This window comes from Taudactylus pleione, unplaced genomic scaffold (assembly GCF_031769625.1).
Source record: "Taudactylus pleione unplaced genomic scaffold, aTauple2 ptg000179l, whole genome shotgun sequence".
Classification (NCBI taxonomy): Eukaryota; Metazoa; Chordata; class Amphibia; order Anura; family Myobatrachidae; genus Taudactylus; species Taudactylus pleione.
Genome location: NW_028284581.1, coordinates 29925257 through 29950161, shown reverse-complemented (window position 1 = coordinate 29950161; position 24905 = coordinate 29925257). Strand labels below are relative to the sequence as shown.

Below are 24905 nucleotides of genomic sequence, written 5' to 3'. Positions count from 1 at the left end.
TGATTATTCTTCAACCACTTTTTAGAAAGCTAGCAACTTTGATTCCCTTTCCACAAATTCCTCCATCCATAATTTTTTAAGAATATTGAACAGGAACACCATGCCATTTATAGACAAACAGAAATTATCTTATCAGTTCATGACCAAGGATGAACTGAGTGCTATGGAGACACTGTAATTCGGTCAATAATCTTGTACTACATGCTGCCAATAATGGGGGTGGTATTGTATTAAGGCATGAGGACTATATTCAATAAATTAAATTGTTAGATAAAACTGAACTTCAATTTACAAGAAAAGTAATTGTTTCTATAATGCAACTTGGATTCGACAATCACTATATCAGTTCATAAACTAGAAAATTCTTGGCGCAACCTTTTGCTTAAATTTCAATAATATACACAGCCATTAAAGTGTACAAAAGCCTCACTTTTATCCCCCTGGCAGGTCAGTCTCAACTGGTTGACTTCTCTTTCCAGCCACTCATTCAGATGACTGCCAGCTATATCTCTGACATGGGTTGGGTACAGGATGTTGGTGTTTGGGATCCCATCGGTCAGAATCCAGATGCCGGCATACCAACAGGGTTAGGATACCAACACCTGTTGGTAGATAACATAACCCTCCCTGCACCCTAAACCTAACCTCCCCCCTAGTGCCTAAACTCCCCCCTAGTTCCTAACCCTAAGCCTCCCCCTATTGCCTAACCCTAACCTCCCCCTAGTTCCTAACCCAAACCCTTAACCCTAACACTCCCACTAAACCCACTACTAACCTTTGTGATGCTGGCAGTCGAGATGTCAGTGCCGGGATTATGACAGGTGTCTGGATTCCAGTGCCAGCATTCTGGGTGCTGGCATCCCGCACACCGGGATCATGACTACATTCCCTCTGACACTACTGATTACTTTTTTCCATATACAAACTGAAGAATATCCAGGCAGATACTATAATGGCATCCCTTGATTTTTCTAGTTTATGCACCAACAAACCCCATTACAGTAAGTATCTCTGTTTGTCACGAATCAATAATTTCAAACTAACATACATGCACCCACCCTCAGCATTTCTATTGCTATTCATTGATATAAACTTACACAAACACAATTACCTTTTTTAAAATGGCTTCCATCTCTAGAAGCAAGGGACCACAAGGGGTTTGAACATGGCACCCTTGTCTGCCAACCTTTCTATGGCTGACTATGTCAAGAGATATATCTTTGACTGTCCAGACTACTCATTCTACATGTCTATATGTGCACTAGATAGATGAACTCTTGTTCTTATGGTATGACAGTAAAGAAATATACAGAATTGTGGAATAACATACCTTTGATAATTCCTTTTCTTCGAGGTCCATAGGGTCCACAGGATCTACCTTGGGGTATGTAGTTGGATCACAACCAATGCACCAAACAGCAAAGCTTTGGAGCTCCCAGCATGCACTTTTCCTCCGCACTATATACCCCACCCCCAGCCATTCAGTTTGTAACCAAGTCCTACGACAAGACACGGAGACTGGAAAAGGAAGAAAAATTGCAACACAATTGCAAAAAAGAAACACTCAACATGCAAAGAGGGAATCTGTGGAAAAAAAGGCTTAAAGAACAGATCCCAACTGAGGTCAGGTGCATCAGGGTGGGTGCCATGTATACCTTACGGACTTTGATGAAAAGGAATTATCAAAGGTATATTATACCATAATTCTGTATTTCTTCTTCGGGTTCCATAGGGTCCACAGGATATAACTTGGGGATGTCCTAAAGCAGTTCCCTTATGGGTGGGGACACTCCTGCACAGAGAGGAGAATCTGCCGCCCAAAGCATCCTGGGAGGCAATCATATCAAATGATTAGAATTTGATAAACATATTAATGGAAGACCAAGTGGCTGCCTTGCAAAGCTGTTCAGTCGAGGTGCCATGTCTTAACACCCACGATGGTCCAACCGACAAAGTGGAATGTGCTGTCACTTTGTTAGGAACATGGAGAGCAGCCTGTGTATAAACTTGAAATTTTGTCATACAAAGCCAAAAAGCCAATGTCTGTTTATTTGCTGGCCAGCTTCTTTTGTGAAATCCATATAGCACAAAAAGAGACTCAGATTTCCTGATGGAGTTGGTACAATCCACGTAAAAACGAAGGGCTCGAATCACATCCAAGGAAGCTTCACCTGTAGACAGGTCTGAAGACTGAAAGGCCAGGACTAGAATTTCCTCATTTATGTGAAAACAGAAAATCACCTTAGGGAGGTAGCCCATCTTGGTAGGAGGACAGCTCTATCTTGATGAAAAATCAGATATGTCGAGCGACATGACAGGCTGCCAAGTCTCTATGAGCTGAAAAGATGGTGAGGAGAAAAAGCGTCTTCACTGTCAGCCATCTTAAGTCCACCTTATCCAAGGGCTCAAAGGGATGAATATGGAGAGCCCTGAGAACCAAAGACAAATCCCACGGTCCCACTGGTGGGAGAATTGGAGATTCCCACGAAGAACCAACTGGAAAATTGTTCTAACATCTGGCAGAGGGGCCATACTGTGCTGAAACCAAACTGACAAAGCAGAAACTTGGACTCAAGGTAGCCAGGTGAAGACCTAAGTCTAATCCTGCCTGTAAAAAAGCCAGTAGTCTTGCTATCTTGAACACCTTAGGGTCATATTTTCTGTGGGAACACCACAAAAAAAATGAATGCCAAATTCTGTGATAGATGCGAGCAGAAGCCAGCTTTCTTGTTCTCAGCATCGTCTGAATCACAAAAGCAGAGAAACCCCTGGCCTTCAAGAGGGACCCTGCATTAGCAAATCCTGCCGTAGAGGCAGTGGACATGAACTGTCTATAGATAGACGTGTCAGATCGGAGAACCAATGCTTTCTGGGCCAGGCAGGAGCTATTATCATCCTGCCACCCTCCAGTTTGAACTTTCTGATGACTCTTGAAAGGAGGGAGATTGGAGTGAAACAGGTACACCAACCTGAAGTTCCATCTCACCACCAGAGCATCCATGAAGGCAGCTGAGAGGTCTCTTGTTCTAGACCCGTACCTGGTTGTGACGTGTCTCCATTAGGTCTACATATGGTAATCCCCACCTGTCCACCAGGAGTTGGAACACATCCGGATGAAGAGCCCATTCTCTGGCGTGTATGTCCTGGCAACTTAGGAAGTCCACTTCCCAGTTGAGAACCCCTGGGATGAAAATTCCAGAGATCACTGGAAGTTGGCCCTCTGCCCACAGCAGAATCTTTGCCCCTTCCTTCATGGCTACCGGACTTCATGTGCCTCATTGATGATTTATATAGGCCACTGCTGTCACATTGTCGGACTGAACCTGGACAGGTCTGCTCTGAAGAAGGTCCTGTGCCAGAATAAGTGCTTTGTACACTGCCCGAAACTCCAATATATTAATTGGTAGGTGACTTTCCTGGTCTGTCCACCTTCCCTGAAAGGTGTGACAACCCGTGACTGCTCCCCATCTACGCAGACTTGCATCCGTGGTGAGGAGTACACATTTCGGGATCCATAAAGGATGACCCTTGTTTAAATGAGTCATCTCCACCCACCAAGCAAGGGAGAGCCGAACCTCTGGTGAGATGCGAATCATCTGATGCTTTACCCTATGATGCTGACCAATCCACTGGGCCAGGATCCACAGCTGTAGGGACCTGGAGTGGAACTGGGCATAAGACACCATGTCGAATGTGGCTACCATGGAGCCCAGTATCTGCATAGCTAAGTGAGCTGATACTGTTTACTTGCAAAGTAGATTGTGCACACAAGACCGGATTGGTGCAATTTTGTCCTCTGGTAGAAGAATCCTCTGTTCCAGAGAGTCCAAAAGCATCCACAAGTGCACCATACACTGAGTTGGAGAAAGAAAAGTTTTTTTCCAGTTGATCGCCCAGCTGTGCTCCTGTAAGCAGACAATGGTCATATGTAGATGACCTAGTAACATCTCCTGAGACTGTGCTAATATCAGGAGGTCATCTACATATGGCAGTATCCTGACTCCCGGTCACCTGAGACATGCTATCATGACTGCCATTATCTTGGTAAACACCCAAGGGGCTGTAGCCAGACAAAAGGGTAGAGCCTGGGAACTGGTAGTGTTGCTGATCCACCACAAACCTGAGAAAGGCCTGGTGGCCAGGGGGAGGCCCACCCCATCAGACAGTAGGCTTACCATCTGGCTTGGAGGCTGGGCGCTTTGTTGACCAAGATTTTTTGGCCTGCGGTTTCCTGTGAGACTGACCCTGTCTGGCCGAGGACTGTTTCTTTGTCCTACTCTGTGGACAAAGGGACCGAGATGACGACTGCCTTCTAGAAGTAGACGGCAATTCAGCAAACTTTGGTGTTGCCAATGAGTTCATTATGTATGTCATCAAACACTGATCTAAACAATACCTTTCCTGTGAAAGGCAAAAGATTCAGAGCCTTTTTAGACCCTGGATCTGCTTTCCAAGTATTTAGCCAAAGGGTTCTTTGGGCTACCATTGAGTTAGCTTAAACCCTAGAAGCCAGGATGCCCGCATCAATCCCTGCTTCACCCAAATACATAACCCTCTTTTGTTGGATCCACGATAGTCTCCTCCAGAGACCTCGTCCAATCCTCCATAGCCTTGGCCACCCAGGCTACAGCTGTAGCTGGTCTGGTAATATCCCCAGATAGTGAAAACATTGACTTCAAGTGAATATCAAGCTTTCTATCCATAACCTCTTTTAAAGAGGATGCTGCAGGAATAGGTAACATAGTGCTCCTGATTAATATTGTCACGTGAGCATGTATCATTGGGGGAACCTCCCACTTATTACACGCTCCTGGTGCAAATGGATACAGAGAGGTTACATTCTTTGTGGCATGAAAATGCTTACTAGGAGTATCCCATACTTCAGACATGATATTTGTCAACTGCCCAGACTCTGGGAAATAATCATGTTACCACTTGACGTCTTTAAGATTACCTCCTTGTGATGTCAGAGCAACCTCCTCTTCCTCTATATTGAGGACAGATCTCACCACTCTTACTAGAGAGGGAACATCCAGAAGGGATTGATGGTCTTCTTTAACTGAGACAGACCCAGAACTCTGAGAATCATTATCTGATGAGGAGGACGAGTCAGACTCCTGAGGCAAAACATGATGAAAACCTCTTTTGTGCCCCTGCTTCTTTACTACCACTGGTCTATCCACCTGCAGAGAGGCTGAAGATGGTAGTATACTCTGGCTAGAGTGAGCAGCAGAATTAACCAACAGGGATTCATGGGGGGCAAACACATGGGATGATGTACATGCTTTGAGTACTCCATAGCATGAGGCACTACAACAGCTGGAGCCCGTACCTCCATGGCTTTGCCTATTAGATAGGACAAAACCTCAGGTGTGCTGGCCATCCAAGATGACTCTGGTGCTGGTGCAGGTGTACCAGATATATTAGATAGCAATATGGACTCTGGAACAACTGACCAGCCCCAGAGTGGTGATGGTAGGATATAGAGTGCGTTATATACCAAACCCAAGGGAGAGGTATAGAGAGAGGCAGACCAAACCAGAGACAACTGCTTCATCAGTGCATGGACAAACGCTAAACTGCGCGCGTCTCATACACGAGGTGGTCAATTATAGTAAGCCAATGCAGTAATCCATACCTGGAAGCTACATCTGGGGGGAGGAGCACCCGGGGGAGTGACTATCTCCCCAGGGCTCCGATTTTTACGGCCAGGTATGCTGACCTAACAGTAGTAAGTGGTTGACTAGGGCGTCTTACCACCCGTCCCCGGCGACAGATGATATGGCCCCAGCCACCTTAGTGAGGACATGTTAGACAAGGCCTTCACCCATAGCTGCCTCCAATGCATCTCAACACCGGAGGCGGGGGACTGCTACACGCACGATGCCCCAGGAGGAATCGCTTACTTGACATCTCTGTGATCCGACTGCAGTCCTGGACCTCCGCGTTAAACGACTATCTAAGTCATGCCTCAGGGCATATAGTGGTGCTCGTGTATCGGCGTCAGCGGAGCCAATGTCTTTCATGGCGCCTGGTACCGCTAAGCTCTGAAGTTTCAAAAAATAAAAGAAAAAGCCTGGGACTGCCTAGCAGTCCCACTGTTACAACAGGTGCATCTTGCCGTGCACCAAACGAAAAAAACTGAATGCCTGTGGCTGGGGGCGGGGTATATAGTGAGGAGGACCAGTGTGCTGGGTGACAGGATGATATGTGCAGCAGAGAAGAGTGTGGCAGTAGATTGACGAGTCTGATTACTGGATTGATACTGTATGTAGAAAATTACGTTCTCCTTACTTGGTAACTGTAATCCAGAATGCTAGAGTGGCAGAACTTGGCAGAGTATTAACCAGGCTGAAACTGAGATGTTGCTGTAGTCCAGGATCTGGGAGCACTCAGATGATAGCACGACCGGATGCATACTACCAAACACTGGAATGGACGGTAGCTGTGGATAACTAGAAGCAGAACCAGTGAAGCAGGAATGAACTGGAGTTACCTGTGCAGCCAGATATAGGGTTTGCACAGATGTAGAGCTGGAGCAGGTAACAGAATAAACCAGGAATAGGGTATGCAATGGGATTGGCCAGGAACCAAAATAACAACTGAATATGGTTTTAAACTTTAGATAAGGATTGCACAAAGGTAAAACAGGATTCTTAGGCTCTAGTGCAGTATTTGACTAAACTGCACTGCCAGGATGTAATGAGAGCACAGCTAAACTTCATCCAGTAGGGACTGGGTAAAACAGTTCACTGGTAGTTAGTCAAGAGTCCGAGATGAAGCAAACATGAACAATGCTGAAAGAACTGGGAGTCCAAAGGTTAATTGCACTGTAGTGGTTTCAGGTTTTACTGTAGCAGAGTGGAAGTGCAGGTGATTTACATAGTGACTTGCCTGCTGTAAGTATAATCAACATCTGTCTCTAACCTTGCAGGAATCTTGTAAACTAACCAATAGCTGGCTCTGGAGATGCAATCAAAATATCAGCAATCTAGATACTTACTACTTAGGGAAGTAGTTCAGGAGCTCAGGATAGCATTGGTTCAGTGGGAACTGAGCTTAGACATTGTACTGGCAATGACTGAGAGCCAGTGACTGGAACTTATACCTCTGGGTTAGCTGTGGGAGGCTGAGCAGAATCAGGTGGTTCAGGGATGCTCAGTCTGGCATAGGATTGGATGGACCATGGTCAGGTGATCGGAGCCTGTCACAGCAGTACTCCAGGGCTAGGCTCTGATGTGGATTATGGCTTAGCAGGCCAAGAAAAACTGAAGCCTATGCATCCAGAATGGACAAAGGATGCTGGCACCTTGCCATGAGACTGTATCACAGCGTGGCAAGAGCGTTAAGTGACCCAGTGACACAGAAAACATGACCGGGCCATGACAGTACCCCCTCCTTGAGAAGTGGCCTCAGGACACTCTTGGGCTACTGAAGTATCTGGAGTGGATAACTCATCGATTCCTCTTCTCCTTCTGCGACACCCAAAATCACAAGAGAAATACTGTAATTAGCTTTTAAAATGTGTCAGAGAGATTAGTGAATGCACCTGAGCACCTGCTGGGTGACCTTGAAAATGTGAACTGTGTGGGGTCCTGAGGACCGTGTTTGAGAACCACTGTACTACAGCATCAACCCACGTAAAAAGATAATTTTGTAGAATTGACACTTTCTGTGCTCTGATCCTGTGCTTTCCGAAGAAATCCGTAATAGGCCAAGATTTGCTTCTTGTGGACACTGATTGTTCCAGGCACCATATTCCTACTAAACAGATATGGCTTGCCAGTAAACCAGGTGTCTATCAATGCTCAGGATGCATCAACTGCCTCTTTAATACTACTGGTTACGTTTTTGTGCACCCTTGTACTAATAGGACATTTCATGCTAAATACATACTCAACTGTGAAAGTCCTTAGTTGTCCGTGAGGCTCAAATAATTGTTTGTGCCCCTTAGGCAGAATATCCACTGGAAAGATGGCTGCTGTGCCATGCCCGTGCCGTCCCTGCATGCCAGTGGTGTATAGGAAACAATGTTTCCTTACACACACACCGGCCGGCTTGTGCAGCAGTAGATAAGTAAAAAAAAAACATTAAAAGCGAAAAGCCGCAGCTTGTGAAATGGCACCGAGTGCCTGAAAAACACCGTCCGGCTTCTGCCTGTTTCTTGGCCAGACGGCCAAAACCGGCATGTGTAAAACTGTTCTTACTGTTCCTCAATGGCGTTCCATGGTCAACAACTCAAATATCTTTAGGAAATAAATAAATGCAAATAGTTTAAATGATTATAATATATAAGTGATTATTACTAAACACTCAAAACACAGTTATGTTAGATGTGAGCAGAGTACCCACTATCCAAATCCTTGCCACCATAGACTGTGCCTGTAAAACCCTTACATAGATTTTGGCCTTCCCACTTGCGTGCATTTGAGTCTAATGGGGAATTACTTTTCTGCATTTAACTTACTAATAATATACTGTCAAAAATAAGACATGAAAAAATGAACATGAAAGGCTAATGCTGTCGTTTAATAGTCGAGGATAAAATTAGAATGAAATAATATTCATTAAATTAATATTGAAGAAAAACTAAAGATTGATTAGTAATGATGTTACCTACCACTACCTTCACTATAGTTAGATGGTCAGTGTAATAGCAGTTTGGGAGGAAGTCTGTTCAGGAGCTTATTTCCATGTGATAATGACATCTGTGTTTCTGTAAGGTGCCTCAGAGATTGTATTTAATTAGATACGTGATCTGCGGTTATAAAACCGTGACGAGACCTCAATATTTAAGTTGGTTAAGGTGCAACTTACAGTATGATACACACTATTTGCATAACTACCAAGAAACAAGGAATGTGTAATGATAAATTAACGGTTTCCTCAGTAAAATCTTATTGTGTACTGAGCGTGCACCATATGCTCTCATTTTTCCTTTTCATTGTTTCAAACTATAAGTAAGTGTTATACGTTAGAAGTTATGCACTATGCAAAATGTAGGGCTGGAAATGTATGCTAGCCTGAATACTCTTCCAGGAAGATATTGGGCGGGGTGGGGGGGTGTATCAAACCTTGGACAGAGATATAGTACCAACCAACTTCTGTAATTTTTTCAAACACAGCCTGTAAAATGGCAGTTAGAAGCTGATTGGATGGTACTCTCCATGGTTATATACATCTCCTCTGGTTCTGATAAACATCAACTGACATATTGAGTTTGAATAAACTTAGGATAGGGCTTATAATTTTAATAGACTTAATGCTGTGATTTTGTTGCTCAGCCAAAGTGCCTAGACTAACCATGTATGTGGCCACATTGGAAACTCTGCGCTCTGGTCAAGCTGCAAGATTAACCCATCTTTTGCCTGTACAAATGTTAAAAGGGTAAAAGAAAAAAAGTCATGATTTTACATGTGCACCAATAAAAATAGATAAATGATCAATGGACAGTACAAATTAATGAACTACCACATAAATGCATTTATCAGCTTATACTAGAACCTCAGAATATTAACATACAAATCCATTTTATTTCATGTAATTCTACAGCATTTGCAATTTACCCCTAACCTTTCTAATCACTGTGGATGGTGTGCCTTATAAATTCAATTTGCTTTTGGAAATGTATCCAATTATAGTTTTTCAAACTGCATTATCTTAAATTGTATTTTATAGTAGGAAAAAATGAACAATCTCTTCTATAAAACATTTGCTTTGCTGCAGCATAACCCACAGTTATTATATTTTGAAAAATAAAGTAAATCATTACTGTTATGCGGATCAGTTTCACAATCAGAATATATTTCAATTTAGTTTCAATGACACCTCTGTCAGCATTCAATTAATTTAAATCAAACTGTCCATTTTGAGAAATGTTAATATGTTAATCAGGGGTGGAACTAGCGGCGGTGCAGCCGGTACCTTGCACCGGGGCCCGCTGTGGTGCAGGGGCCCATGGCCGCCTGCATCCAACAGCGCCGCTGCCTGCCTACCTGGTCGGACCCCATTAACTAAATGGTTGGAGCCGGAGCGGGCCCACTTCGGCCACTCCGGGTCCAACATGACAGTAACCAGCCGCAGCCCGGGCGCTGTGTCATAAAAAGGGGCCGGGCTGCTGGAGTAAAAGGATCGAGAGGAGCCGCAGAGGAGAAATAAGGTAAGTTGCGGTGGTACGGAGGGAGTAAAAGAGGCTGACACACATGCTGGGGTGGGAAACAGGCTGACACACGCTGGGGGGGGGACAGGCTGACACACGCTGGGGCTGGGGGTAAGAGGCTGACACGCTGGGGGGGAAAGAGGCTGACAAGCTGGGGCAGGGGGTAAGAGGCTGACACGCTGGGGGGGAAAGAGGCTGACATGCTGGGGCTGGGGGGGGGAAGGCTGACACACGCTGTGGGGGGGGAGAGGCTGACAAGCTGGGGCTGGGGTGGGAAAGAGGCTGACACACGCTGTGGGGGGGTGGAAGAGGCTGACAAGCTGGGGCTGGGGGGGAAAGAGGCTGACACACGCTGTGGGGGGGAGAGGCTGACAAGCTGTGGCTGGGGTGGGAAAGAGGCTGACACACGCTGTGGGAGGGTGGAAGAGGCTGACAAGCTGGGGCTGGGGGGGAAAGAGGCTGACACATGCTGTGGGGGGGAAAGAGGCTGACACACGCTGTGGGGGGGGGGAAGAGGCTGACACACGCTGTGGGGGGGGAAGAGGCTGACACACGCTGTGGGGGGGGGAAAGAGGCTGACACACGCTGTGGGGGGGGGAAAGAGGCTGACACACGCTGTGGGGGGGGGAAAGAGGCTGACACACGCTGTGGGGGGGAAAGAGGCTGACACACGCTGTGGGGGAGAAAGAGGCTGACACACGCTGTGGGGGAGAAAGAGGCTGACACACGCTGTGGGGGGAAAGAGGCTCACAGACGCTGTGGGGGGGAAAGAGGCTCACAGACGCTGTGGAGGGGGAAAGAGGCTCACACACGCTGTGGGGGGGGAAAGAGGCTCACAGACGCTGTGGAGGGGGACAGAGGCTCACACACGCTGTGGGGGGGGAAAGAGGCTCACACACGCTGTGGGGGGGGAAAGAGGCTGACACACGCTGTGGGGGGGGAAAGAGGCTCACACACACTGTGGGGGGGGAAAGAAACTCACACACGCTGTGAGGGGGGAAAGAGGCTCACACACGCTGTGGGGGGGGAAAGAGGCTCACACACGCTGTGGGGGGGGAAAGAGGCTGACACACGCTGTGGGGGGGGGAAGAGGCTGACACACGCTGTGGGGGGGGAAAGAGGCTGACACACGCTGTGGGGGGGGAAAGAGGCTGACACACGCTGTGGGGGGGAAAGAGGCTGACACACGCTGTGGGGGGGAAAGAGGCTGACACATGCTGTGGGGGGGGAAAGAGGCTGACACACGCTGTGGGGGGGGAAAGAGGCTGACACACGCTGTGGGGGGGGAAAGAGGCTGACACACGCTGTGGGGGGGAAAGAGGCTGACACACGCTGTGGGGGGGGAAAGAGGCTGACACACGCTGTGGGGGGGGAAAGAGGCTGACACACGCTGTGGGGGGGGAAAGAGGCTGACCCACGCTGTGGGTGGGAAAGAGGCTGACACACACTGTGGGGGGGAAAGAGGCTGACACACTGTGGGGGGGAAAGAGGCTGACACACACTGTGGGGGGGGAAAGAGGCTGACACACACTGTGGGGGGGGGAAAGAGGCTGACACACGCTGGGGGGGGAAAGAGGCTGACCACGCTGGGGGGGGGAAAGAGGCTGACCACGCTGGGGGGGGGAAGAGGCTGACACACTGGGGTTGGGACACACACTGGCAGGAGAACGAGGCTGACACACTGGGGCTGGACAGACTGGATTTACGGACCGTGGAAGCAGTGAGGGGTGGTGAAAAAACAAGGCTGGGCAGCAGGATAGACTCTGTATTTAGTTACTGGGGGGGTTGGAGAATAAATGTTGGGGTGCCAGGAATTGGCGGGGTGGGGCCCAAAGCATATTCTTGCACCTGGGCCCACCACTCTCTAGTTCCGCCACTGATGTTAATATAATATTCCCACTAACCTAAGCAGTATTTATATTGCATAATCCCAACTGCTATATTTTTGAAGCATATAGTTTAACCTACAGTAGTTTTAAACATCTAGCTGGTTGTCCCTGTGTAAGCATATCTCCTCTCATTATAGTATGCCACTGGTGTAAGGAAATGAAAACTCCTGGCATCAGGGCGTCACTAGCATATTATAGCCTGAGGACAAGCACACAACACTGATAAGCAGCACCACATTTTTAAGTGGTTTCAAATATTGGACATAAGTTGATTTATCAATAATGACAAAATAATCACCCTATATAACAATGTGATTACCACCAATAATAATAGAGGTTCAGGCACTTATGAAAAGGTTTCAATCACCCAGTCTAATCTATCTCACTGTTCAAAGCATCCACCACCTGGAAACTGTTCGTCAGCTAGGTTTCCACAAATGTCATTGTCCCCTAAAACCCTTATAATAATTAATACCATCATTAATAGATCCTCCGTCATTGAGCTCCTCATAATCATTATAGCTCCCAGAATCATTATAATCTCCTTACCAGCAGCAACCTACCCATCATAATTTAATTAACCCCCTTCTATTCATCAACTCTCTAAATGCAATCATTAACTTTTTCAGCCCCATCACTCATTGTGTCATTAATCACTTTACAATAGTGCACTCCCCCATTCGCAACATAAAAAGGCATATTTATCACAATCCCTATTTTTAATGCAGGATGTGATAAATATTTTTTGCCCAAATCTGCAATGTGAAAATATATATTTTCACACAAATGTACTAAATGTACTAAAGTCCTCTTACCAGTGTCACACTATCACCCTACTTCCTAGTTCAGGTCCCCGGTCACCAGAGGCTGACAGAAAGGGAACCGGATGCTCCTTCTCCAGAAAAATCTGCAAATTAGTAGCCCATAGGCTACTTTAGGAGATCGCCATCTGGATTTGGTATTATCCTATTGGGGCCAAGTTAGTAAATCCAGCAGCATAGCAGCTCCCAAAGAAAGCTCCCGGGGCTGCGGCTACTGTTGGAAATGGAGGCACTGCAGCGGATATTGGTATATTTGGGAGATACTTAATATTTGCAGATATGCCCCGAAAACTCGTGTTTTTGTTGAATATCCTGCAAATATTATTTGATAAATAGGTCTCTAATTCTCTTCACATTCATTAACATCATCCAGAGCATAACAAAAATATGTCATGTTTATAACATAACACTTGGGAAATTGATACAAAGCTTCTTTGGGGGAATGTAATAGGGCACAAGTACAGATTTGTCAGCGATTTATGGATAATGTGCCATGTACATAACATAATACTACACTGTGATAGATAACATACTGTAATATTGTACTACATTGCATTGCATTTTACAGTCATATAGCTGACTGGCTTCGTACAAGCTCTCGGCCATTTATGGTCTGGGCTCTGTAAAGTGTTTGTAGCTTATGTTTTTGTATTTTATATTTCCATTTAAGTCACTTGTAGATTCCCTATTTACTACTTCATAAAGTAGCTTCCCTTTGGAGTGATAGAATTATAAGTAATTAGAAATGGACTGTCAAAATTATAAATAAGGGTTTGGATCTATCTTTATTTAAATTACAATATTTGCAAAAATGGGTGTTATTTTCTATCAGAAACATTTGTCGGATTACATGTTGGTGTAAGACCTCGCTTCCAGGGCATGTTTTCACTTATAGCTCTACCAGGCCATTGGCCCTTCATGCTTAAGCAGTCAATTTAAGCCAGGAATTGCTTGGATTTGTAGTTTCACTAGTGTGTTTAATGATTAAAACACTTTACACCATTAGTCTGGCCCTTGCTACTTAAGGGGAGAGCCAGCACTATTCACTACAGGCTGCTCGATGGAGAGGGACCCCATGGTTTTTGAAGGTCCATTCCTAGTTAATTCCGACCCATGCTGACTTCCTATTATAGCAGTGTGTATCAATGCTGCAATTCACCCTAGAATACTGTCATGTTAATTGCCACATTTCCTTGGAAACAAAACATGTTCAGTCCTATTTTAACAGTAACCTGTCAAGGCTGGGGGCATTGTTTCATTTATCTATTTATTTTTACAGAGATTTGGATTTTTAGAATTTACTTTCTTGAAAGTCAACTAAGTGGCAATTATTGTTACTATATGCAAAAAAAGTAATGCTGATTTAGATTATCACAGTGCAAAATGTAGCTCAGGTGTTTTATTACAATTTTAGTTTTAAAACTTTTAGAATTGCATAACACCATAGTTTATGAATTGTTTTTTTTTAACCAAATTTATATGTAGTCTAAATATTTTCCAGTAAACTCATGTTGCAAATGATGCATTGGACTACATGCAGGTAGTTCATTTAGAGAGAATTGAAGGCAGTATTTTCAGCTGAGTGTTTCAACACTATTGTTATCCAATACCCCTTTTCCACTGGCCAAAATACCATGGTTAATGCCGTGTCATCCCAGGTAGCGGCTTAGTGGAAAGGGCTCCTAGGAAAAAATCCCAGGTCAATTGACCTGGCATTTCTTCCTGGGTCTCAAGCAGGGATTTACGTGGGTAAAACCCTGGTCAGGCTCAGTGGAAATGGGTAACCTTGGTCTTACAACACAGGAACCGTTTACAGCATGGTGATTGCGTGGTATTCGGAAGCTGTATTACAGCCTCCCCATATAGTCTGGACTGCGTTCCAGTTTTTACCCTATCCCCACTTCATACGGGGAGGCTGTAATCTCTCCCTGACCATCTCCCTGGAAACAGCTGTGAAATTACATAGCCTCCTAAATGGACACCAGCCGGTCTGGCATTCAGGGGAGAGCTGGAGTTTCCAGCACTTGGTGATGACATCATCAGTGTCGGCGCCGCAGTGAGTTGGGGTAAATCTGGGTCTGACCTGGCTTGCAACCGTGTTCCGGTTTTGGTGGAAAAGGGGTATAAATATGGAAAGTAATGGTACCAGACATTTTAATTACAAGGCAATTTAGATTTGGCTTCCTCAATATCACTATAAAGTGCTTTAGAAATGAAGTAATGTACCATATTATATGGGCCCCCTGCTCTCTAAAGACAACCCTGGCTAAGAGTCTACAGAAATCTGCACTCAGACACTAGTCACAAATAATAAGAAATTCTGTTCCTATTCCTGGAAGCTTAGATTGCAGTCACTGGTTGCAGTGTGCATAGACTGTTTACATACAAATAAAGAGAGAAGTCTTCTGGTTACCTTTACAATAGTAAAATAATAAAATATGGCAATGATGTAAATCGTACTTTCATCATAGGGTTGTTATGCGAGAAGTTTTTTAAAGCTCAATTTATCATATGTTTACAGTTATTGAGTTTAGGAACATGGAAGTTCAGGGACAAATGCAATAACTGTCTTGTTGGCAACATGGGCATAAAATATGCTCTAAAAAAAAAAAAAAGAGTGCAGAAGAAGATGGCATGTCTGCCAAAATCCTGAGATGTGCCCACTTCCACTCTGAATGTACAATACAGTATATATTCACCCGATTCCAACAGGTCATTTTCAGCAGCATCTTTCTGCACTTACCCAGTAGCAGGTGCCAAATACAAGCCTCCTGATAGGGGGATGTAGTCCCCAGGTCTGCAGTCAAAGGGTTAGGGTTTAGGGTTAAGGTTAAGATTAGGTTTTAGATTTAGAGATTAAAAATGGATGTCAACATTATGTATATGTCAACACTGTCAGTTTTGATTTTTTGCAAGTTGCCATTGTGTTTGTCAACATTCTGAACATGTCGACATGTTGTACCTGATACAATTACAGTATCTATACTGTATGACGACTGTCAACATTGCAATTGTTGACAAAACATAACAAACCTCTGACAGTTGTATGTGTTTCTGCAGGTCTGCATGAGCACATTTTAATAAATATGCCTTTACTAAACTTGGCCTGCATTAGACTGTCCCTCCCTCACATCCCCCCTCCTCCCCGTCCTACATCTAGAGATGATTCTTGTGTGCCCTCATTTTCGGTGCAAAGCGATTTCATGCAAGGTACACTACACAAATTGCACACTCTGCATTAGCACCTTGGTGGAACACGAGCACACTTTAAATGCTACAAAAACGTCAAGCACAATAGGAAAAAATATCTATAATAAACTGTACATTATTGCGGTGTAATAGGATATGGAATATTTAAAAAAAAAAGTTTTTAGTACAACATTTTGATCAAATTACTAAAGTCCTGTGACAAGGTATCCTGATACAGATGCAGTCAGACTTTAACCTGTCCCATTTGGCACACTTGACTAGCTCCATTTACCCAAAATTCTTTCTTTTAGTAAATGTATTAAGTGATGTAAAAGGAATAAAAGTTCCCTATAATCTAATCATAAAATCCAAAGAAAAGGTGGTATACCATTATCAATGAAATTGTAGATCTTCTTATTCAAACAAGTACAGTACAGTGTTTCTCAAAAACAAGTCTGCAAATGAAGAGCAGCAGAATATCATTGTATTAAGTGTGATAGCTTGTGCAGGTAACAATACAATTAGAGAATACAGGGTCTGATTCAATATGCATCGCAATTCCCTATAGATTGTAAGCTTCCGAGCAGGGCCTTTCTACCTATATATCTGTCTGTTATTACCCAGTTTGTTCTATTTATGTGTCCAATTGTAAAGCAAAACGGAATATGCTGCGCTAAATAAGAAACTGTTAATAAATAAATAAATTGCCATCGCAGCTGCAAATCCATACGGAACGCAGTTGCTAAAATATGCAAATGCTTTCCAAAGCTCAGCCGGCATAAAGACACCCACTGCTGCTTTCTCATATCCGTCCAATCTCGCTCTTCTGCGTAAACATGGGTACCATCGACGCACATTGGCCACTCAGGCAGCATTTACAGAAAGTCTGACCAGCCACAAACACTGCAAGTCTATTTGCACGCATAGGGCTCTCATGCTGCATATGCAATCGCAGTGGCCAATTTATGCACGCCCAGGAAATGGCGTTCAAGCGGACAGGCACGCCTGCGTTTCTCCGACTACCCCCAAACGCTGACATCCTGTCACTCACTCTGCGATAGGTACCTCTGTGCCTCCGTAATTGCAGTGCGATCAATTGGCACGCGCAGTATGGCTTATATGCATGCTCGATCTGCGTCCGTAGTTGCACTTGCGATCGGTACTGAATCAGGCCCAGAGTGAATATACTTGGTGGATAGAACTTGTTTCCATTGTTAACTGCAGTGTACTTTATTTCCCATATATAGCATAAAGTTATAAACCTCTTGATTAAAACAATAAAATAAATAATAATCTAAATTTAAATTGGAACACACCACACAATGTTCTGCATTAAATATCTGTTTCTTTAAGCAATATAAGAGGTATCTATTTATAGCACATTTTGTGGTTTGAGTAGCAAAAGGGAAAATGCAGAACTTATATGGATGGATGGGTCTGGTATGTTTGGTTGACAATTATCATGTAGACGTGCATCAGGTCGACAGGAGAATGTTGACATGGTCGAAATGTCGACATGCAGTATATGACCATGTTAACATTCAATATGCCTACACAGATGACATGTCAATATGATAGACTGTTGACAAACCATTCCTGGTAATGTAGCAGTGTCTTACCTGGTCCGGGCAGCAGTGGCATCTCCTGCATTGTCTTCCGGGTCTTGGAAGTCACATGAGGAGCATCGTTCTGACGTGTATTTTTCCCCTATCTATAACCCTCCCCCTAACGCTGAACTTTCCCCTCCCCCCCTGCAGTCTAACCCTATCCTTCCCTCACAGCCTAATTCTCCAGGTGGCACCTCACCATCTGCATTCTGAGAATGTCGACAGGTTGACATTGTGATGTTATTGTACTATGGACATGTTACTTTTTACATCATAATTTTAAATAATTGAGAACCACTGATTAGTGACCACCATTGCTACTGTGTTCAAAGTGCACTGTGCATAGGCAAAGCTTTAAAGGAATTTACCACTGTTTTTTTTTTAAACTGTTATGCTACCTAACTAGCCTCATCCAAGACTACATTATGTTACTACAAGAACAAGCCCATAACTAGCCTGTACCCATAATGCAATGCAGACAACTGCCACTGATCATTATGCACAGCTCCCAGGATCTAGCTGCATCTGGTGGAATCCATAGATTTTGGTTACCTGCTGTTCACTGCCACATATATTTACCTTTTAAAATGCAATTCTATATGTATTATATGATATATTGTATAACACCTAATAGTTATAGCTGACAGGAACATGCCAGGATGTGCAAACCATGGGATTACAACAAATTATGTACCTCTAACAATTTACAGTAAGACCTGGGAGCTGTGTAGAGCCATCAGAGGCAGAAGCCAAGCACTGGACCATGGTTACAGGGTAAGTATGTATATTAGTTGTTTGTAGTAAGACAAATCAACTTTGGAGAGGGGGCAGGTTAAGTTGAGAACCACTTTTGTGCATGTAGTTTGATTATGTTTTCTTGTCATTAGAGTGTTAGTACATTTAAGCTTAAACAGCTTCACCTAGAGCAATAATCTGACGCCTCCATGTCATAAACAATAAGCTAACCAAACTACTAAACAGGATGCACATTTTAAGAACATAATATAGCAAATAAATACATTTCACTAAATTACTATCTACAAATATATTTCATTTTAACATTAAAATATGTTACATCTTACTATTGTAATGATGTACTTCATTATGGAGTATAAAATACCATAGCACTTACCTGCTTGCACTGCTATGACCTTTCTCACAGTACCTTTTGGAAAGATAGCGATGTAACAGAAATAGATACCAATGTCTTCTTCTGATGTTTCTGTCAATGTTATAGACATGTCCGATGAGAAGTTCTCAAACACAAACGACATTCTTCCCTTGTACTTTTCTGAGAAGTATTTTCCATGAATCACATGAAAAGCGCACAGTTGTTCTTCAAATGATCCATTGTATTTGAACCAGGAGCTCTGAAATAAAGTTTCATTGCCGGAATACACGCAGTCCAAAGTTATTCTCTTTCTGAGTGCTACTGTACTATCCACTGTTTCTTCAGCTAACACAGCTAAAAACAAAAATAAATAAAATGTTATAATACACCCACAAAATACACCCACAGCATTAAACAGTCATTGAGTGTAAAACAGTTATATTCCGTTCTCTAGTTGAAGAATAAAGTATTAATGACAAAAACAAACACTACACATAAGGGAAACCTTACTGTTAATGATGTGTAGGAAAAACAGACTAATAATAATTTTCATCTTCTCGAGTAGGGGATCTACTTTGAAAGAAAGAAATGCAAAGATGTTTCAGACGTATAATACAGCAGCATCATTTCCTTTATTGGTTTCCACAATTAGCACTGAGAAAGCTATGGAAGGGGGGCTGTACACTGCCTCTTGTAACAGAAAGTAGACCAGTTCTTCATACAATTAGTTATTTTGAAAACAAGACCATGAAGCATTATAAGGATTACTTGTTGAAAGATAATTTTAATATTCTGTTAATTTTTTTTCCATACACATAACAGATGCTGGCATTACATTTGAAAATGATTTTCTCATATTAGTCATTTGTCTTATTCACGCAGAATATGTTGCTAAATACACATGACAAAATGGTAACATGATAGAATTATTATTTTAAATCTAGAGGAGTATATAGTTATTGCCAAAAACAGCACATGCTGATGGGCTTGTTTTAACAAATGTCCAGTGCTGGAAGGGTTTATGTCTGGGGCCAGAACAGATAATGAAATGCCGCTAATGTGCACCGCTGTGGAGCCATCACCCAGGATGGGCAGCAGTGCCCCCCAAGCCAAGTGGCGATTCATAGTTGCTGCACTTTATCCCAGCCGGTAGCCATAATACATTTTTGTGGGAAAGGCTTTTAATGACATTTCCATGGAGACTGCTACAACAGGGTTCTAGCCACTCATCTTCCTGTCACCAGACTTTATGGGTAGATGTACTAAGCCTTGGAGAGAGATAAAGTACCAATATCTCAGCTCCTAAATGTAATTTTTCAAATACAGCCAATAAAGTGACTGTAAGGAGCTGATTGGTTGGTACTTTATTTCTGTCTACTTCACTGGTCTGAGGGCCCATTCATCCTGACAGTGTGTGAACAGAGGTGAAAGAAAAACTTCAGTATCTGAAAGTCATGTACAAATCTGTCACAAGATCTAGACTCATTCACATGAAAAATCAGGACCAGTTTAAGGGCTGTGGGGACCCTTATCAATACAATTTTCAAAGTGATGTGATGTTATTAAAAAGGGTTCAGTATAATTTGTCAACATGATAATGTTGACATGGTCATACAGTAATGTTAACATGGTCATAATGTTGACGTGCAGCATGTCAACATGCTTATCATGTCAACATGGACCATTCATCATGTCGACATGGTGGTCTCTGGTGGCTCTGGCGGGCAGATAATGATGACTTCTGGCTGAGTAATGTCCCTAACCCTCCCTCCTGCAGCCTATCCCTAATGCTGTAATTCTGCAGAGTTTTTACATTTTAAACATGTCAATATTCTGCAAATGCTCATGTTACATGTCAACATATCAACAATTTTGACAACATAACTGTGTCGACATTATGACTGTCAACGTGGTGACTGCATACCATTAAAATGTATGTGTTATGAGCATTCTATATGTGTTTAGATTATTTTGTTAAGTGATTTTTATGTTATTAGTTTTATTTGTTATTAAATTGATAAATATCAAGCAGATTCCCCTTTATACATTTTTTCAGAAAGAGCAACTTCTAAACAATGCCATCCATAAAAGTCCTGTGAAAAAAAAATCCTTGAAATAATTTATATATTATTAGCAATAACACCTAAGCATTGAATTGCATTTACCTAGAAATCTGAGTTCACTTACCTCAACTGAAGTAGATGTACTGCCTGTGAAGGTCTGGATTTGTTGTAGACCCGAGGTGGTGACAGGAGCAGATTTAAATATAAAGATGGAGTTTTTAATAAGTAATTTAGCAGACATGGGAATGGCAAAAGAAAAACTCCAGGTTTAGCACTAAAGTGCACTTGATAACTGTGGTGAAGCAAATGGGAGAATGTCCAGATAGTGACAGGCAGGAAATGTCCAGTATGCAGGTTTGGTGAGCTGTAACGAAGTGCAGGCAGCAGTAATGAAGTCCAGCTGGGAGTTAGAGTGTGAGGCAAGGTGCAGGGAAACAGCAGGTTCAGGTACTCAGGCAGGGGAAAGGTAAATGGAGGGTGCAGGGTGAGTCCAGCAGGTTTGGAGCAGGCAAGGTAACAGGCCAGTAGCGCTTCCAGGCAGACAGGTAAGGCACAGGTACTCTCTCTCAGTCACAGCTGAGAAACACGTTGCACTGGCAATGAATGAAGGCTCTGGACCTTCCTAAATACCAGGTGCCATGCTGTGTCTGGCTGGAAAGAGCACATGACCCACCAGGATTGGATAGCTTGAATCACATGACCCTGAGGCAAGATGGTGGCGCCCATGCCAAATGGAACGGAAACACCACCAGGCCTCAGAGACAATGTGCCTGCACAGAACCACGTGCAGTCAATGCCCCTCACCAAACACCAGCACCGCTGCCAGAGACCCCTCGCCACAATGACCTCACAGGTAATACCCAGTGACCACCATGCCAAGAAACCCTGGCCATGACAGTACCCCCCCTTATGGGTGGCCTCAGGACACTCACCAGGTTTCTCCGGATGGGCAACGTGGAACCTTTTGATGATCGCAGGAGCATGGATATCACAGTCCAATACCCTTCATATAGAATTCAGCATGATGCCTATTATCTGCTGAAATCCTGTAAAATATATGCAAGTGCTACCACTCTCATCCTCCCATCATTTGTCTTATGTTGATCCCAGCGCCTTGTCAACACTCTGCTGCTACTTTAGAGTCCTGTAAACAGTTAAGAGGAACCAGTCAGTCACCAGTAAAGAGGTACAGTAGCAGCTACATATCATTACCAGAAAGGAGCAGCTCCATGCGCCAGTGAAGAAGCATAGTGGTGGTTTATGTGGTGGTATTTAATAATGTTCAGATATGGGCTTGAGAACCTTATAGGGCTTGTGCAAGTGTTTTTGTTAGGTTAGCTAGGCAATGCATGTTCTGATGCCACATACAGTATCACAAGTAGTTCCATGCTGCCTGGGCAAGACTTTTCAAAGTTTCAAAATAACTGAGATATATTTCATAAGTGGAGTCATTTAGTAGGCATTGTAAGCAGCAACATGCCTACCATTGAGGGCCTCACAAGCATGTGGATTTGGTATCTGGGATATGCTGCTAAAGGATACAGAAGGCAGATTGTGATCCACTACTTGATATCCGCAAAAGTGATGGCGGTGTAGAGGAAATGTGCTGGAGTGAGCAACGGAGTGCCCGTAGGAGGGATCAGTTGAAGCTGAGGTTCCCAAACTCCACCAATACAGTCCACGTTTTAAACATATCCATGCATGAGCACAGGTGACTTAATTAGTACCTCAGTTAATGTGTTTTAACCATCTGGACCTAAGCTTGTCTATCTTTAAAACCCTGACTGTAATGGCAGAGTGTGTGTACCTCCTAGTTAGAGTCAGTGCTGTATTTCTCTGAGGCACATTTCTGTAGGAAGACCAGCTTAACCACTTTGGTGGTGTACCACAGGGAAACTTGTAGTTATAAATCAATTAGGCAACCTGCTTACTGGACAATATCCCTCATATATAGGGAGGTACAGGATATTTTGAATCTTGGTTTAATCCAAGCATCATGCAGTCATGTGCAATCTTTGCTGTATTCATCTCCAAGAAGGACAAGCCAACATGGTTTTATGTAGACTACTGCTCGTTAACTTATGTGACTGTATTAGATGCTGTGGTTACAGCAAAGGGTCGGGCTATTGGAAAATAAAGCTTAAGGCTGCTTGGCATACCCTCTTGATTTTATATGTTATATTCATTGAATTATTGTATATGCCTCTTTATGAGGTCAATCCTATTCCGTGCAATGGTCTCACCAGTGTGAGTCACCGCGGCAGTGGCTGCACTTTATGGCAGCCCGGATTCACCAATTTAGGATCGAGTCGGGCTGCGAAGGGTGTGATGTGCCGGTCCATTGCCGGTGTTTTAATGCCGTTGCAATGGCACATCGCATGGAATAAGATTGACCCCTATGTCTTGTAAACACTTTTCTTAAATGTAACCATGTGAATTCAAAGGGCACCATTAAAATCAGTATAATTCTTTCTAAAAGAAGCTAATGCCATTCATCACAATGAACAATGCAGTGTAAGGACAGGTCCCCTACTGAGATGTCAAGATATTGCTAAGGTAACCATGGACAATTACACTCATTTGAAACAATTATGGGAACAATCATGGGGGTCCATGTCAATGAGAACGTGGCGTGGTCCCAGTACCTGGAACCCAGCTTGGGGACACTTCTTGCATTATTGATTGAACAATTGTTTACAGATTTTAATGCAATGTAAGCACTGTTCTTAAATGTGGCTATGTGGGATCACATGATTCCATTGCAATAAGTAGTGTCTATTGTGTTTATTGGTGTCCCAAGGCTACTAGCTTCACATGGACTTATAGCACAACAACTGTTCTTGCAGGAATTCCTCTGCAAGCAGTTGACCAAATTTTCCAGAAATTGCTGGTAAGATGGAAACAAGATTTCACACAATATTGACTACAATGAGGTATATCCAATATTCACCATCTGATGTTTCATGCCCCTTTGTACAAGTTGAACCCAGGATCAAAAATTGCAGGGGACTTATGCAAATGTGCGGAAAAAGTAATGACAGTGGCAGCCACCTCTGACCGTGTACCAATTCTGCCAGGATTAGTTATATATCTCTCTTCCCTGCTATAAGTCACCCACCATGGGACATAGGGACTGATTCAGAGCCGGACACTCTGACCAGAGCACTCGCTCTGAATCAGGGCCCTCCTCCATGAAAATGGAGCGGCCTCCTGGCCGCTCGTATAGCTGTGGGTGACCACCCACAGCATATGCGAGCGGCCAAAAAGATGGTCACGATGGTCTTGACCATCGCGACCATCGGACTTGCGACGGAGAGCCTGCGGTAGGGTCTCCCTGCCACAAGCCCTGGAGAGATTTTGGCTCTATCAGAGCCAAAATCACTCCCACTGACATCACTAGTGATGTCAGTGGGGCCGGCTTCAGACGGTAGGCGTTCCCATGGGAACGCCTCCGTCTGGCAGGCACGCCCCCCAGCACGCCCACCAAAGGGGGCATGCTGTCAATCAACATCGATAGCACGCCCCCTTTGGTGCGAGACCCGGAGCGATGGAAAGCCCGTCGCTCCCCGGGTCTCGCGCATGCACATGACGGAGCTCCCTCCATCGTGCGCATGCACAATGGGGAACATCGACCCACTTGCGAGCGTACTGCTGCTCGCGAGCGGGTCTGAATGACCCCCATAGATTGGCCATAAAATGGGTATGTTGCCTGGATAATTATACTTTAATCAGACATTAGGGCTACTTTTGGACTGGTCAGGAATACTCGCAAGGATATCTGGAAATGTTTGTAAAACTCTGCTGACAATTCCTCTCTATGTGCTTGCCAAAAGCTGGGTGACAGTAGGTTTAGTCAAAGATTTGCTGACAGAGTATTTAAGAACCCAAGGAATGGATCAGTGGGCATAAGGCTTCTGGACTGGTGAGTATAATGATTAGGTTGTGAGTGCAGGGATGTTGTGGAGAATCACTTATGTTATAGAATAGCCCCACTAATGCAGTGTACATTTTATAATACAAGTACATATTGCTTTTATAAAACTACTTACCCAAGTCATTTTGTAAC

At 43.9% G+C, this 24905-nt stretch overlaps 1 protein-coding gene across 1 annotated transcript in view; it reads right to left on the bottom strand.

Moving 5' to 3' along the window:
* CD226 (CD226 molecule) overlaps positions 1–19329 on the bottom strand; it is a 45180-nt gene extending 25851 nt beyond the window's left edge. Inside the window, exons 1-2 of the mRNA XM_088475989.1 lie at positions 19287–19329; positions 18798–19130 (exon numbers count right to left, since the gene is read on the bottom strand). Coding sequence (XP_088332115.1) covers positions 18798–19130; positions 19287–19329 — 376 coding nt within the window. The remainder of the gene's footprint in view (positions 1–18797; positions 19131–19286) is intronic.
* Between the last annotated feature and the right edge of the window lie 5576 nt (positions 19330–24905).